The sequence below is a fragment of the Chrysemys picta genome, chromosome 7, assembly GCF_011386835.1.
Source record: "Chrysemys picta bellii isolate R12L10 chromosome 7, ASM1138683v2, whole genome shotgun sequence".
NCBI classification, from domain to species: Eukaryota; Metazoa; Chordata; order Testudines; family Emydidae; genus Chrysemys; species Chrysemys picta.
The window spans coordinates 96,893,108-96,909,248 of NC_088797.1; the positions used below are offsets into that span (position 1 = coordinate 96,893,108).

General features: G+C 41.6%; 1 protein-coding gene across 1 annotated transcript in view; it reads left to right on the forward strand.

The window, feature by feature from the left end:
* The first annotated feature begins 543 nt into the window (after nt 1-543).
* Nucleotides 544-16,141, forward strand: part of LOC101946207 (protein FRA10AC1) — a 58,093-nt gene continuing 42,495 nt past the window's right edge. The window contains exons 1-5 of the mRNA XM_005292544.5: nt 544-879; nt 8,019-8,095; nt 12,090-12,185; nt 12,264-12,309; nt 15,768-15,844. Coding sequence (XP_005292601.1) covers nt 847-879; nt 8,019-8,095; nt 12,090-12,185; nt 12,264-12,309; nt 15,768-15,844 — 329 coding nt within the window. The 5' untranslated portion in view covers nt 544-846. The remainder of the gene's footprint in view (nt 880-8,018; nt 8,096-12,089; nt 12,186-12,263; nt 12,310-15,767; nt 15,845-16,141) is intronic.

Genomic DNA, 16,141 nt, shown 5'->3' on the forward strand with positions numbered 1-16,141 from the left:
CTATTTACTTTGCACTTTTCTTTTAACTCAATATGTTGGCATATTTCTGGCACTCAATTTTCTTTTTTACTGTCTTCAGTAGGGTAAACTTTCTCCAGACTAGGCTGGCAGGATAGTGTTGCAGAGCAAGTGTCTACCAAAGCCTTCTGCAACCTCTGTGGCCAGGAAGGCTGCAGCTGTGTTAGGAACCAAGGCCAAAGGGCTGCAGCTGCAGGAGTCACTTCACACAAGTCACACAGTCCTAGAACACTAGCAAAGCCCTATCGTAGCTGTGTATTTAGGGGGAGCATGGAGGTGGATACAGCTCTGCTGATTGCAGGCTGAGTGGGAAGAGGCAGGCAGCAGCATAGGGAGGGACAAGGGATTCCGGAGCACGCTCAGTACAGCTCCCGGGTGCAGAGGAGGTTTTATTTAACCTTCACCCCCCCTCCCCCAATTCCTTGGCTCGCTCTGCTCCCAGGCCTGGTCGGTTTCATGTCTCCGACCAGCTTTGTGTTCGAATCACGCCCATTCCCCTGCGCCAAGTCCCGCGTTCCCGTTTCTGAGGAGGGCCCGCCCGCCCGCGCAAGGGTCTCCCCCGCTGTCTCTCCCCCTCCAGGCAGCCCCTCTCCAGAGCTGGAGCCTCGCCAGCCCGGCCGCGGCGCTCATTGCGTAAGGCCGCGTTGATCGAGCCCTGCCCCAGCCCCGGTTTCCGGCCGGGCCTTTCACGCGGAGGGACGCCGCTGGGAGCCGGCCCGGCCTGCGCCTCTCGCTCGGCCGGGGCTGGAAGCGCCCAACCACGGGCCGGTTCACGTGCGGGAAGCGCTCCCCTGCCCTCGTCCCTGGGCGCTGACCGAGCCGGCAACCATGGTGCCGGCCCAGCTGCTGCTCTCTCAGGCCGTGAGTAACAGCTGGGGCGCTCCCTGCGGAGGGGAGAGCGGGGCTCGGGGCAGCCACTGACCCGCCCACGGGGGGAGGCTGGGCAGCCAGGAGACCCCTCATCGAGGGGAAGGGGCGTTCAGGGGGGGAGGGAGAGGCCCTTCACTAGACGGGGGTCGCTTTTCTCCTGGACTGATGTGGTCCTCCTCGGTACTCCTGTTCCTCTCGGTCCGCTTCTGACAAGGCCTGTGAAATGCAGAGGCGACTCCGTATTTTTTGAAGCATGAGCATTTGTTTTGTCAGTGATTCCTGACCAATATCTTTGGCAAATTTTCAATGTGATTCTTCTCTCTGGTGCCCTACAAACTTCTGGTCCTTTGATCTTCTTATTTACCTTTATATTCTTGCTTTTGCCGTTATCATTTGAGAACTGTACTTATTAAAACTTTTTTGACTCTTTATTTTGCTAACATCTTTACTCCTTGCCCATGCCACCAATGTGCCTTCACCCCAGTGTAGATGGGTTCCTTCTCTTCTCCAGTGACGGCTCTGTTCTGTTGAGGTTGCTGGTGTGGGTGCTATTTGCAAGTAGTGATTTGCATCTGAGATGTATACACCAGCCTGTTAACTGAGCCAAAAAGTTGGGCTGATTTAAATTGGTAACAAAACATAATTGGAGTCACTTGTTTTAATTTTGCTGTTTCAGTGTTTTATTTCTTTCCTAAGGAAAAGTTAATTCTCTTTGGTATGAAAAGCTGCATGTTGGTCAATAAATTAGATGATTTTCAGGTTCTTCATTTTCCCATTTTGGGAAAAAAATGTATTTACTTAAACCTTAATTATTCATTGAGCCATACTGCACTATGTTTCTGAGCGAATTAAACTCAGGGCCTGTCTGGCAATTTACAGCGCTGCAACTTTCTTGCTCAGGAGTGTAAAAAAACACCCCCCTGAGCGCAGCAAGTTTCAGCGCTGTAAAGCGCCAATGTAGACAGTGCACCTCTCCCAGCGCATTGCCGCGACTACACAAGCCACGTTAAACTTTAGCATTGCCAGTGTAGACTAGCCCTCAGCATAGCAGATAAAGGGAGCATGATAAAATGTTTTCTTTAGTTGAAAATAAAACTACCTTTAATTTATTGGTACATAATAAATAGGGCTGTCAAAAGATTAAAAACACAATCGCAGTTTTAATCGCACTATTAAACAATAATAGAATACCATTTATTTAAATATTTTTTGATGTTTTCTACATTTTCAAATATATTGATTTACAACACAGAATACAAAGTGTACAGTGCTCACTTTATATTATTTTAGTTTACAAATATTTTCACTGTAAATGGTACGGTATTGAAAATAGTATTTTTCAATTCACCTTATACAAGCACTGTAGTGTAATCTCTTTATCGTGAAAGTGCAATTTACAAATGTAGAATTATTTTTTACATAACTGTACTGAAAAACAAAACAATGTAAAACTTTAGAGCCTACAAGTCCGCTCAGTCCTATTTCTTGTTTAGCCCATCACTAAGAGAAACAAGTTTCTTACATTTACAGGAGATAATGCTGTCTGCTGCTTATTTACAGTGTCACCTGAAAATTTCCATGGCACTGTTGTAGCTAGTGTTGCAAGGTATTTATGCGCCAATATGCTAAACATTTATCTGCCCCTTCACGCTTCGACCACCATTCTAGAGGACGTGTTTCCATGCTGATGACGGGTTCTGCTCGATAACGATCCAAAGCAGTGTGGACTGACACATGTTCATTTTTATCGTCTGAGTCAGATGCGACCAGCAGTAGGTTGATTTTCTTTTGTGGTGGTTCGGGTTCTGTAGTTTCCAAATTGGAGTGTTGCTCTTTTAAGACTTCTGACAGCATGCGCCGCACCTTGTCCCTTTCAGATTCTGAAGGGCATTTCAGACTCTTAAACCTTTGGTTAAGTGCTGTAGCTATCTTTAGAAATCTCATATTGGTACCCTCTTTGTGTTTTGTCAAATCTGCAGCAAAAGTGTTCTTGAATTGAACAAAATATGCTGGGTTGTCATCCGAGACTTACATAACATGAAATATATGGCAGAATGCAGGTAAAACCATGGAGTAGGAGACATACAATTCTCCCCCAAGGCGTTCAGTCACAAATTTAATTAACACATTATTTTTTTTTAACGAGCGTCATCAGAATGGAAGCATGTCCTCTGAAATAGTAGCGGAAACATGAAGGGGCATACGAATGTTTAGCATATCTGATATGTAAACACTTTGCAATGCTAGCTACAAAAGTGCCCTGGGAACGCCTGTTCTCATTTTCAGGTGACGTAAGTAAGAAGCGGCAGCATTATCTCCCATAAATGTAAACAAATTTGTTTGTCTTAGCGATTGGCTGAACAAGAAGGAGACCCAGTATTGGGTCGCGACCCAGTTTGTTAGCCACTGTTCTAGAGCACTGATACTCAAACCTCAGTGGTTCAGGAGTCAAATTAGCAATCAACATTACCCAAAAGAGCCACAGTAGTGTGAATTAATTGTTTCATTTACTATAGTACTGTATATTCAATCATGCAGTGTTTAATCATGTGCTTCAAAGAGGTGCAGGAAACATATGAAAGAGGTACTTGGGGCTTGAGAGCCTCAGTCTGAGTATCACTGGTTTAGAGCATTGTGGGGTTGTGCTGGGAGGATTTATTGCACCATTGCAGCTTCTGTGCCAGCACATGCTGGCTACTCTGACACTGCAGTAGTGTAGAGTGGCACCTGTAGTCTTTTTTTTTTTTTTTTTTTTAGTTTCTTGGGAAGTTTCCTGAAAAATATAAAGGACAGAAATAATAATAGCTAATTAAGAAATACATAGATGCGGGTGCACCTCCTCAATATATTTAGTTTACTTGGTGTTGCTACAACTCTTCAGATAATGCCTTAGCAACATCTTCTACACTTCTGAAATGTGAAAAAGAGAATACAAAAACTGGGTTTTTAGTTAATGGATGAATAGCAAGTTGATCCCGTCCACACTCTGTATTGCTAATTAAATCCACTTATTTCTCCACAGTGCTCCAGCAAGTACCTACTTGTCACTTCTTGGGGAAAAACAGAGAGGTGATATGTCCTCTTTGGGCTCCATAGGACAGTGCGTGGGATGGGAAGCAGGGGAATTTACTGAGTTGCATGGAGAATCCTGGAGGGATGTTATTGCTCCAGACCAGTCTTGTCTCCGTCTTCGAGAGAGAGAAACTGTAGTTTCAAACCAAGAACAGGAAGGAAAACAAAACTCCAACAACTCAATAATAAAATTAAAGTTAAAAAAAAAAAAAGTTTTTTTTTAAATCTCCTTGAGCATTGCTACACAAAGACAGTGGTATTCAGCATAATATAAATTTGGTCCACAATCTTGCAAGCAGCCTGGCAGAGGATGCTGTTGTGTCTCCAGTATGATATTTGCAAGTGTCAGGGTGTAGCCACTGTAGGTGCACCATTGTAACGTTCACCTGGTATTGTTGATAGTCAGAGATGCGTTTTTCCAACTTTCAGTAGCTAGGTCACTGTGACTGTTTTTTCTGATACTGACCGAGACACAGTTACTGTTGAACTCCAGATTGGGTTACTGCAATGTACTCTATGTGAGGCTACTTTTCCAAGGTAACTTGGAAGCTATCTCTAGTGCAGGATGTGGCTTTCTGTTTATTCATGGGTTCTCCTGCTGTTGTTACTGTTTGTTGGTATTATAGTAGCACTAGGGGCTAAGCATTGTGCTAGGCACTGTACAGAGTAATAGTTAAGCTCTTTGGAGCAGGGACTAGCAATGTAAATAGAAAAGACAAAGAGAGGATAGCAGAAGGGACATAATTTGCAAATTCTCTGTTTATAAGTTATCATACATTGTATCTGTTCTCTAAAGTATGTGCTAGCCTCCAGTTTGCTTCTTAGTGCAATTAAGATAATAGAATCATAGAAGATTAGGGTTGGAAGAGACCTCAGGAGGTCATCTAGTCCAACCCCCTGCTCAAAGCAGGACCAACCCCAGCTAAATCATCCCAGCCAGGGCTTTGTCAAGCCAGGCCTTAAAAACCTCCAAGGATGAGATTTCACCACCTCCCTAGGTAACCGATTCCAGTCTTCAAAACCCTCCTAGTGAAATCATGTTTCCTAATATCCAACCTAGACCTCTCCCACTGCAACTTGAGACCATTGCTCCTTGTTCTGTCATCTGCCACCACTGCAAACAGCCTAGCTTCATCCTCTTTGAAACCCCCCTTCAGATAGTTGAAGGCTGCTATCAAATCCCCCCTCACTCTTCTTTTCTGCAGACTAAATAAGCCCAGTTCCCTCAGCCTCTCCTCATAAGTCATAAGACACCTAATAATTTTCATTGCCCTCCACTGGATTCTCTATAATTTGTCCACATCCTTTCTTCAGTGGGGGGCCCAAAACTGGAAGCAGTACTCCAGATGTGGCCTCACCAGTGCTGAATAGAGGGGAATAATCACTTCCCTCGATCTTCTGGCAATGCTCCTACTAATTCAGTCCAATATGCCGTAAGCTTTCTTGGCAACAAGGGTACACTGTTGACTCATATGCAGCTTCTTGTCCACTGTAATCTGCAGAAAAGGACCTAGGGAACTGCTGCTTAGCCAGTTGGTCCCCAGCCTTTAGCAGTGCATAGGATTCTTCTGTCCGAAGTGCAGGACTCTGCACTTGTCCTTGTTGAACCTCATCAGATTTCTTTTGGCTCAATCTTCCAATTTGTCTAGGTCACTCTGGACCCTATCCCTACCCTCCAGCATATCTACCTTTCCCCCCAAACTTAGTGTCATCCTCAAACTTGCTGAGGGTGAATCCATCCCATCATCCAGATCATTAATGAAACTCTTGAACAAAACTGGCCGCAGGGCCAACCCCTGGGGCACTCCGCTTGATACCGGCTGCCAAATAGACATGGAGCCATTGATCACTACTCGCTGAGCCCGACGATCTAGCCAGCTTTCTATCCACCGTATAGTCCATTCATCCAATCCGTAATACTCCTTTAACTTGCTGGCAAGAATACTGTTGGAGACCTTATCAAAAGCTTTGGTAAAGTCAAGGTATATCATGTCCACCACTTTCCCCATATCCACAGAGCCAGTTATCTCATCATAGAAGGCAATCAGGTTGGTCAGACATGACCTACCCCTGGTGAATCCATGTTGACTGTTCCTGATCACCACCTTCTCCTCCAAGTGGTTCAAAATGGATTCCTTGAGGACCTGCTCCATGATTTTTCCGGGGACTGAGGTGAGGCTGACTGGTCTGTAGTTCCCCGAATTCTGCTTCTTCCCTTTTTTAAAGATGGGCACTATATTTGCTTTTTTCCAATCATCCGGGACCTCCCCCAATCGCAATTTGAATTTTCAAAGATAACAGCCAATGGCGCTGCAATCATATCAACCAACTCCCTCAGCACCCTCTGATGCATTGCATCCGGCCCCATGGACTTGTGCATGTCCAGCTTTTCTAAATAGTCCTTAACCTGTTCTTTCACCACTGAGGGCTGCTCACCTCCTCCCCATACTGTGCTGCCCAGAGCAGCAGTCTGGGAACTGACCTTGTCTGTGAAGACTGAGGCAAAAAAAAACATTGAGTACTTCAGCTTTTTCCACATCATCTGTCCCTAGATTGCCTCCCCCATTCAGTAAGGGTCCCACACTTTCCATGACCACCTTCTTGTTGCTAACATCCCTGTAGAAACCCTTCTTGTTACCCTTCACATCCCATGCTATCTGCAACTCCAGTTGTGCCTTGGCCTTCCTGATTACACCCCTTCATACTTGAGCAATATTTTTATACTCCTCCCTAGTCATCTGTTCAAGTTTCCACTTCTTGTAAGCTTCCTTTTTGTTTTTAAGCTCACCGAAGATTTCACTGTTAAGCCAAGCTGGTCGCTTGCCATATTTGCTATTCTTTCTGCACATCGGGATGATGTCGATGTTGATTTTGATATATAAAACACTATATGGTTTGGTCCTGGCTACCTAAAAAAGATTGTCTGGGCAAAATTGCCACAATTGATGAAAAGTAAGAATTCATAGCTTTGAGCATTTGGAATCTGGAAGAGCATTGTCTCTAACATTTGATTCTCCTGTAGGTTCAGTGGAATCCAAGTTTGTTAACCTTCAAGGCAAAGTGTTAGTATTACCTGTTTTCCCAGGTTTTTGTCCGTGGATAATGGTTGTTGAAATGTAGGAATTTCCAGACTGACCCAATAGCCATCTAGTCCAGTATTGTGTCTTTGACAGTGGGCAGTACCAGTATGGTTCGTGCTCACTAACATGTTGTGCTCTTACTGCCAATGTAGACCCTGTTAGCATGAACTAACAGATACCTAGTTTGCGTTGATATAGTTCCATTTTGTGAACTAAAAGGTATCTAGTTTGCACTGATGCAGTCCTGAAATGGGAAACTATGTATCTTTTACTTTGCACCAGCAGGATCTACCTGGGCAATTAGAGTGCAACATGGAGCATTCTACAGCTTAGACCAGTGGTAGGCAACCTATGGCACGCGTGCTGAAGGCGGTATGCGAGCTGATTTTCAGTGGCACTCACACTGCCCAGGTCCTGGTCATCGGTCCAGGGGGCTCTGCATTTTAATTTAATTTAAAGTGAAGCTTCTTAAACATTTTAAAAAACGTATTTACTTTACAGACAACAATAGTTTAGGTATATATTATAGACTTATAGAAAGAGACCGTCTAAAAACGTTTAAATGTATTACTGGCACGCAAAACCTTAAATTAGAGTGAATCAATGAAGACTCGGCACACCACTTCTGAAAGGTTGCCAACCCCTGGTTTAGACCCTTATAATCTGGATCTGTGGTGCCATGTAGACAAAGCCCTCAATCTGCAGCAAAGGAGATTTGGGTTAGATATTAGGAAAAACTTTCTAACTATAAGGATAGTTAAGTACTGGAATAGGCTTCCAAGGAAGATTGTGGAATCCGCATAGTTGGAGAACAGGTTAGACAAACAACTGTCAGGGATGATCTAGCTAGACTTTGTCCTAACTGAGTGCATAGGGCTGGATTAGATGACCACTCGATGTCCCTTCTAGTCCTACATTTCTAAGATTCTAATTTTATTGTGTTGTGATAATTTTCCTTTATTTCTTAATTATTTCCAGGTACATGGCCGGGGAGGCTATGATTCTGATTTTAGTGATGATGAGAGTGGAGAGAAATCTGACCAAAGGAATAAAAGGTAATGCATTATAATATTGACATACATTACATTTCTTGTGTGCATATGACTTCTAGCTATATATATAGAAGACCCTGTTTTTTTAACTCTGGCATAGTGAAGCTGTTTGTGAAAAATAAAAATATACATTTGATTCCTATGCCGTTGCCTCCTCAGGCTTGTCAGAGCATGTTGTCTCCAAGGAGCAACTGAGAAAGATCAGTTCTGCCACGTCCATCTGGTGTCTGTATGCCTCTCATATCTCTCAGCTGAGTGCTTTGTTTTTCCAAGCACTAGCATCAACGGCTGGGTTTTGGCTGCTCTGTTCAATTTGGTATCACTTTGTTACCACCCACCAGGACTTGTGGAACTACAAAGAGAGAGATCAAAATGACCAAGGCCAGATGGCAGCAGGTTTTGTAGGAATAAAACACGTACCTCACGGAAAGGAAACACTAACACTGCTTGATTATTATTTAATTTCTTCCAGCCTGTTCTCTCTGTTAAGCCTGGCTTCAAGAGACCAACAAATTGGGTCAGTTAACTTGCACATAGCCCTTGAGATGCTCATTTAAGCTCAGTCTTGTCAGTTTCATTTAGCGATTCATACACTTTATGACCCTGAACTTTGCGGTCTGACCATCTTTTATTGGGATTTTTTTTCTGCTGTGGCACTGTGCTTCTCTGACAGTTACCCACAACAATACAGATTTGTTCTGAATTGAGTCAGGAATTTTTGTTGTTGTTCCAGGATCGGTTTCTGTGACTCTTTTCCTTACTTTTTTGTCAGGCTCCATTCCAATCAGGTTTTCTGGGACCTTTTCTGGGAGCCTTTTATATTTTCTGTAGTGGAAGTAAGAGGAAGTGTTTTGTAATGTCTGACTGCATTTTATATCTGACCTTTAAGGTGCTTTAACCACTAAAAGAAATGTAGGTGTTTTTTTCTCTTTTTAGAATTTTTAGCTGTATTCTATTAAAAATATTGACTTTTTTGTTCAGTATTAGTTTGTTTTTCCAAGTGCCACTATGCATTACATCATTCTAATTGTTAGATGAAATATTAAACATTGGGAGCTGTTTCAAAGAAATCATCTTCTTTACCCTTTGTTCTGGTACACACTATTTGGCTCCCAGTAGTACTCTAATGAGGGTTTGCTTCATATGTATATATTCTACCCTTGGTTCATGATGAATCTCATTCTCTCTGGGAAAAAATGTAAAAAGACTCCTTCCTGACATTGCCTCTGCAGAGCCCCAGTGCAAGAGTTGTGTGCCTGGCCATGTGGCCACAAAACCTTTTTGCACAATTGGTATGCTTAGTTCTCCCAAGTCCTACAGTCCTTAGATTGACAATATAAATACTACCCCTTTATGGGTCTCTGACTACCTCTCTGCCTGCCATCATGGAGCAAACATTCCCTTTTTACCCATAATGTTAGACCAAGGGTGGCCAACCTGAGCTGGAGAAGGAGCCAGAATTTACCAATGTACATTGCCAAAGAGCCACTGTAATACGTCAGCAGCCCCACATCAGCTCCCCCCCTGCTCCCAGTACCTCCCGCCTACTGGCAGGCCTGCTGATCAGTGCCTCACCCTCCCTCCTTGCAATTCCTGGTCAGCTGTTTCATGGCGTGCAGGAGGCTCTTTGGGGGAGGGGGGGGCGAGGAGCAGCGAGGGCATGGCAGGCTCAGGGAGGGGACGGGAAGGGGTGGAGTGGGGGCAGGGCCTGTGGCAGAGCCAGGGGTTGAGCAGTGAGCACCCCCCGGCACATTAGAAAGTTGGCACCTGTAGCTCCAGCCCTGGAGTCGGTGCCTATACAAGGAGCTGCATATTAACTTCTGAAGAGCCGCATGTGGCTCTGGAGCCATGGATTGGCCACCCCTGTGTTAGACAAATAAATCTAAATATGTTTTAAAACAGTTGTGTAATTAAGTTTAGTATAAAAAGTTTATTTTATTTGCTTGTTTTTGTTGAATTTTTGATATTTTTGGTTTGCTTTGGAACAGATGTTGGTGTTCAGAGGACAGTGCTTCAATCACTGTTCAACTAGCAATGCTCCTTAGTCTGTGCCCCTCAGAGAGGTCAGTGTTCATTAATCTGTTACAGTGGAGCTCTGTGGAGGCAATACCATGAAGGGAGGAAAAAGGGGTTACCAACAGTAACTCTTGTTCTCTGAACATATTGCCTCTTTTCCCTCTGCTTTGGATCCTAGATCTATATAGGGCTGTTGAGGTAAAGAAAAACTGATGGATCGTTAGATGAGAATGAGATATTTCTATCCTTGGCCTGTATGATATAGGGCGTGAAGGAATGGAGCATGATCCTGTCTCCCAGCACCTGCTGCAGCAGGTTCCATATCTGTGTGACTACCCACGTGACTCCTACAATGTGACTGTGGAGTGACGGGATTGTCAGACAAGATATACTGTTGTAAGCAACTCTCTATATACATTGCCTATGAGCAGGTGCCTGTCTGGACTTGGTCTCAACTCCACACATGAGTAAAGTCCATTCTCACCCCCATCTTAACATTGGTTTCATTAACACAGAAACTAAGGGCTGGTCTACACTACTGGTTACATCGATGTAATTTACGTTGCTCAGGGGTGTGAAAACGATCTGCCCTCAAGTGGCGTAAGTTACATTGACTTAAAGCAGTGTCCACACTGCGCTATGTCGGCGGGAGAGCATCTCCCGCCGACATAGCTTCTGCCTCTTGTGGAGGTGGAGTAATTATGCTGACGGGAGAGCACTCTCCTGTCGGCATAGCATGTCTTCACCAGATGTGCTACAGCGGCGCAGCGGCATTGGTGCAGCTGTTATGCTCATACAAAGCACACGGGATTTTTATAGAGGAAGGTAAATACGCAGCATTTATTGGAAATACAACAGTTAGCATATGCTTTTCAGACACACACACTCCTGCCAGTGATGTTCATAGTTACCAGTCTGTTGTAGCTCGAGTCAATCTAATGGCCAGTTAGATTGAGCATGAGTGTGGAGCTGGGCTCTTGTCGGTCGCGATCCGATGCTCCTGGAGTGTGGCAAGACGAACCCAAAGTCCCATGGCCAAGCACCCTGTTCTTATAGGTTTTTTTTCTCTGTTGAAGCCTATGGATTTTGCTGTGTCACTTTGTGACTGGTTACTTCTTAATTGGTGTAAACGTTCCAATACACCTTTGAGACGGTTATCCTGTCCTTTGTTCCGATTTAATCAATTGTCCTTAGGGGTGCCAGCCTTCACTTCAGGGTAGTCAGTCTGCCCTTCATTATGGATGTGTGTTGATGATTCTTTGATGTCCTTTAAGTCTCTTCACTCCTCCTTCCTTGATCATCTGGCTATAACAATGGCCTTCAGACTTTATCTTTTCCTGATGCGTACATTCCTCATTCACACAAACAGTAGTATTTTATATCGAGCAAAAAGGCATTGCAAATTAAATCTTGCTAAGTTTTACAATCAATAACCAAGACAATTTACATTGAGACCCAGGCCTTCAATGTTTCTCTAATCTCCTTAATATAGACACAGTAGAGAATCCTGTCTCTTACTAACTAAAACCTTAAAACAAAGAAATGTATATTTAACTAGAGAGCCTAGTTTGTAATACATATAGGAAACCATAGTAGACATTATAACTTATCCTAAAACAAAAGGGTGATCATAATCAGTCAGAAGGATTGTTCTGGTCTGTCATTCCTTTCTGCTATTCAAAAAGGGTGGCTGACAGGATGAAATCAAATCATACATTAATTCTTATGGGACATTCTAAAAGCCAGCTCCTACATTAATTTTCATAGTACATTATAAAATCCAGCGCCTACACAGCTGCGCCACTTTAGCATGATAGTATAGACTTGTCTTAACAAGAGGCAAACAATGCTAGTCTGTACAACAACCTTTTCCTTATAACATTCAAGCTGCTGACTTCCCAAGCTGACTTTGGTGTACTAGAACTTATTGTATACGAAAACTTTTTGAATAATGTAATCCTCACTTTTTCCCTATGCATAGGACAAGTAATGAAGATGCCCTACTCATAAAACCATTCCAGAAAGTAAAACAGGTCAAGGTGGCTGACAGACAAATTGCGGCAGAACAATGGGATAGGTAATGATCAATTCTATCAGAGATTTTTGTATTTAAACTGAACTTTTACTCAAACAAAATTATTATTTCTGTTAACAGGGAAGAAGCGAGAAATAGGAGATTTCATTTGATAGCCATGGATGCTGTATCCTTTGATTATTTGTTTATATTGGTAAAAACACATTCTCAGCTTTTCAACTTTTCTTTCACTTGGGGAGAAATGCTCCTGTCAGGGACATGTTCATGTGAGTCTCCTTGTTGCCTGGGGAATTTGGAGGATTGGTAATGCTTTATGACCTTTATGTTACGCAGATATAGATTTGTTCAATGATCCTATTAAATAGTTATTTTGAAGGTACTGTAGTAATGCTGCTTCTGCGTGATATTGTGCCCGTATTCCTCTCAGTAACACAGAGAAATCACTGTAACGGGGTTCCCGTGCTACAGCCTCAGTTGTGTAATCACTGAGTCCTCTGTCCCACCAACCTGTGGTATCCCTCTCATTCTGTGATGCTGTGTCAAGCCACAAACTTCTGGCAGGTACTGCACTTACACAGACATCCACAGGCCAAGACACACCCAACTGAGTTATATGAATGCTTTCCCAGCCACTCATGAACCAACAATAGAGAGGCTCCAATCAATTCCACCCAGCTCCCCGTCTTGCACCAAAGAAGTGTACCATCTTGCACTGGTCAGAAACCTAGCCAGTGTAAATTCATTTCCCAGTCCGCCCCTCTCTCGATGTGAGGGGACACATGCTAGCCATTGTAAACTAAGCTGAGATTTCCCAAGCATTTAAACCAAAACACACTGTTTTAGGTAGAATATAAAACAGGCTTATTAACTACAGAAAGATAGATTTTAAGTGATTATAAGTAGCAGGCATAGAAATCAGAGTTGGTTATTTAAGAAACAAAACATAAAATCGCTGTCTAAGTTCTACAAACCCTACAGGATTTGAATCAAGTGGTGTTTCACCCTGACAGATGGTACAAACAAGTCACAGATCCTCAATACACAGGCTGAGACTCTTCCCTGGCCTGGGACCACCATCCCCCAATTCAAAGTCTTTGTCCTCCAAATATTGAGTTGGGAGGGGAGAAAGGCCAAGTAATGATGTCACTTCCCCTCTTTTATAGTTTCTTCCAGCTTGCTGGAAAGATCTTTTGCTGTAATGTGGGAAACAGACAATCCCCATTGGTCAAACAGACAATCTCTGTTATATATCGTTTCTGGGATAGTGGATTCTTTCCCTGTTGGGTGTGGATGAGCCATTAACACTGTCTGGCTACTCCATTGTTTTTCCTGAAAGGCTGATTGTGGGTGTTCCCAACCTCACAACAGATTTCAGTAACACACACAAAGCAAAACTTCATAACTTCACATACAGTGATAGCACATACAGTCCAACAGGATATTAATGTTCAACAGATCAAGACTTTTAAAATGATACCTCACAAGGCATATTTTGTACAAAACATATCATAATTATATGACAGTGGTGAATATGGGGGTTCCAGGGTGCCACTCTGAGGTACAGAGTGTCACAATGACCAAAGACTTGCCATGTTGCATGATGAAATTCAAATAGCCCTGTGTAAATCTTAGCATTATTTTTTTATCTATCTATCTATCTATCTATCTATCTATCTATCTATCTATCTATCTATCTATCTATCTATCTATCTATCTATCTATCTAGTGTTTCAGTAGCTGAAGTGAATTAGTTTCCTGCCTTATATAGCCATGATTATAAATTATTTGGAAACAGTAGAATTTGTATTTTTTTAGTTGTGTTGGGATTAATATGGGTATATTGTGTGGATTTGTGGCAATCCATATGTGGAACATGGAAACATTTGGAGATGCCTCGTTTTGTTGCAATAGAGAGAAATTGTCATTTGTGCTACTTAACTCAGACTTACTCTTCAGCTAAGTCTACCTTTTTAAGAAACACTCTTACTTTGTCAGGTCTATCACAAAAATCTGAGTACACACAGTGCCATGAACCAAAGGCACATTTACAAGTTGAGGCTGTTCTGAGCTGAACTGTGTTAACCTGTTTCCTGTTCTGTATTATTTAGATTGTAAGTTCTTTGGGGCAGGAATTTGTCTTATATTTTGTTTGTGCTGTGTAAGTTGACAAAGCAATAATTTTTTTATAATAATGTGATATCCTGGCTAAAGGCCAGAAGCTTCATTGACCAAGAAAGGATAAAATCCAGTCGCTCTGGCCGAGTGAGCTATGTTTATGTACAAAATCAGGTGGTCTTCAAAGTAATTAACCCTGCTGTGTCACCTTTACATTATGTGGAAAGAGTACAGGAAAAATAAAGTCATCTGTATCTGGCTAATGATCCTCAAATTGTAAAAACAAGCAGTTAAAGAAGAAGCTATGATTAAAGAGCCCATGGATGAATTCGTTAGCCATAGTGTTTCTGTTGTTTTCATGGAGCTTTGTATAAGTGCTTGATTTGGATAATTTCTCTGCTGCTACCATCTTATTCTTTTCCTCCAGTTGGAAGGGCAAGTCAGTTGCCTACTATTATAAAAGTTGATAATGGTGACAAAGAAGCTGGAGTTCTTTGAAGTTAGTCAGCTTCACCATGACATATACAGCCTCCTGTAGCCTTGCTAAATAAAGGCTCCTACCTGTAGGCTTGAATTTAGGTCTTTAATTTTTGAAGAATAGTATTAAGATTAAGTTAACATTTGGAAACTTCTAGCAGAAAATACATGTACCATATTTTTTTCCATAAAATGATTTTAGTGCAGGCGGTAGGTTGATAGAAATGAGTTCTTATTGAACTCAATTTAACATGTGGCTTGAGAACATGCCAGAAAGATAATTTATTTCTAATTCTGTAGTTCCATAAATGTCTGAGAAATTTGTTATATATTTTAAGTTATTGTTTTACTGTTTTATTTCCATTTGTGGAGGTGCTTATTTCTAGAACAATGTGATTGTTTATACGGTTTTGTTTTTGCTTGTTGTTTTATCATCTAAAATGTGTGTCAAATTATAGCTGTAAGACAGAAATATTCAGACAATCACAATATAATTTCCTGTAACTTGATATTGTGGACCTAAACAAAGTTATCTACTGAAGTTTATTGCTTTTACACTGACACTGAAAAGTAAAAAAAAAAAAAAATGCATCATTTCATTAGTAATTTTATATTTATATCACGCAAAAATGATGCGAATATATTTTAAACCAGGGTTGGAGTATCATGGAACTCTAGTTTGAATTGCAATAGAATACACAGTAAAGGCTGGATTAAAGGTCTGTTGTACATCTTCAAATATATTACAAGTTTTTATAAGGGTATGGCATGTGGATGGGTTTTACAACTTTAACTCTGCCCTAAAATTCTTCTGTTGTGAATTAATTTATAAAAGGTTATTCTAATAAGAATTTTTTAAACTTCCTTTCCATTAAAATTAATTTTGGTAATAGCTTCTTTAAATCCCTTATATTGTAGAAACAGTTTTGTACTAATCTTCTTATCTGAGGTAATGGTATGTGAAGCCAGATAAACCAGCCCTGGAGTGAGAGAGAACACTGAAAATGAATTCCTTAGTTTTGCTTTATTCAGTATGCAAGACATAAAAAGTTTGTGAATGACTACATTTTATACTATGGTGGCAAAAAGGAGGACTTCCAACGTTCAGGGTAAGTACCGTTAGAGAACATACTTAACCTATTTTATTAAACTGCTAAATATATGCTGGGAAACTCTTTTTGGTTTATTAATATTGTAATTAATTCTGTGACTAGAGATTTATTTGTGTATCAAATCATTAACCTTTTTGCTAAAGTGTACCAACTATGGTAGTTGTAAATATCTGAATTAGATGCGGAGAATTGTTAGTTGTCTTGATTTAACTTTGTACAATTTGTATCTATACATGAAAAGCTAGATGAAATTCAGTTGGGAGTTTTTATTTTTGTGTTATGTAGATTAAAAGA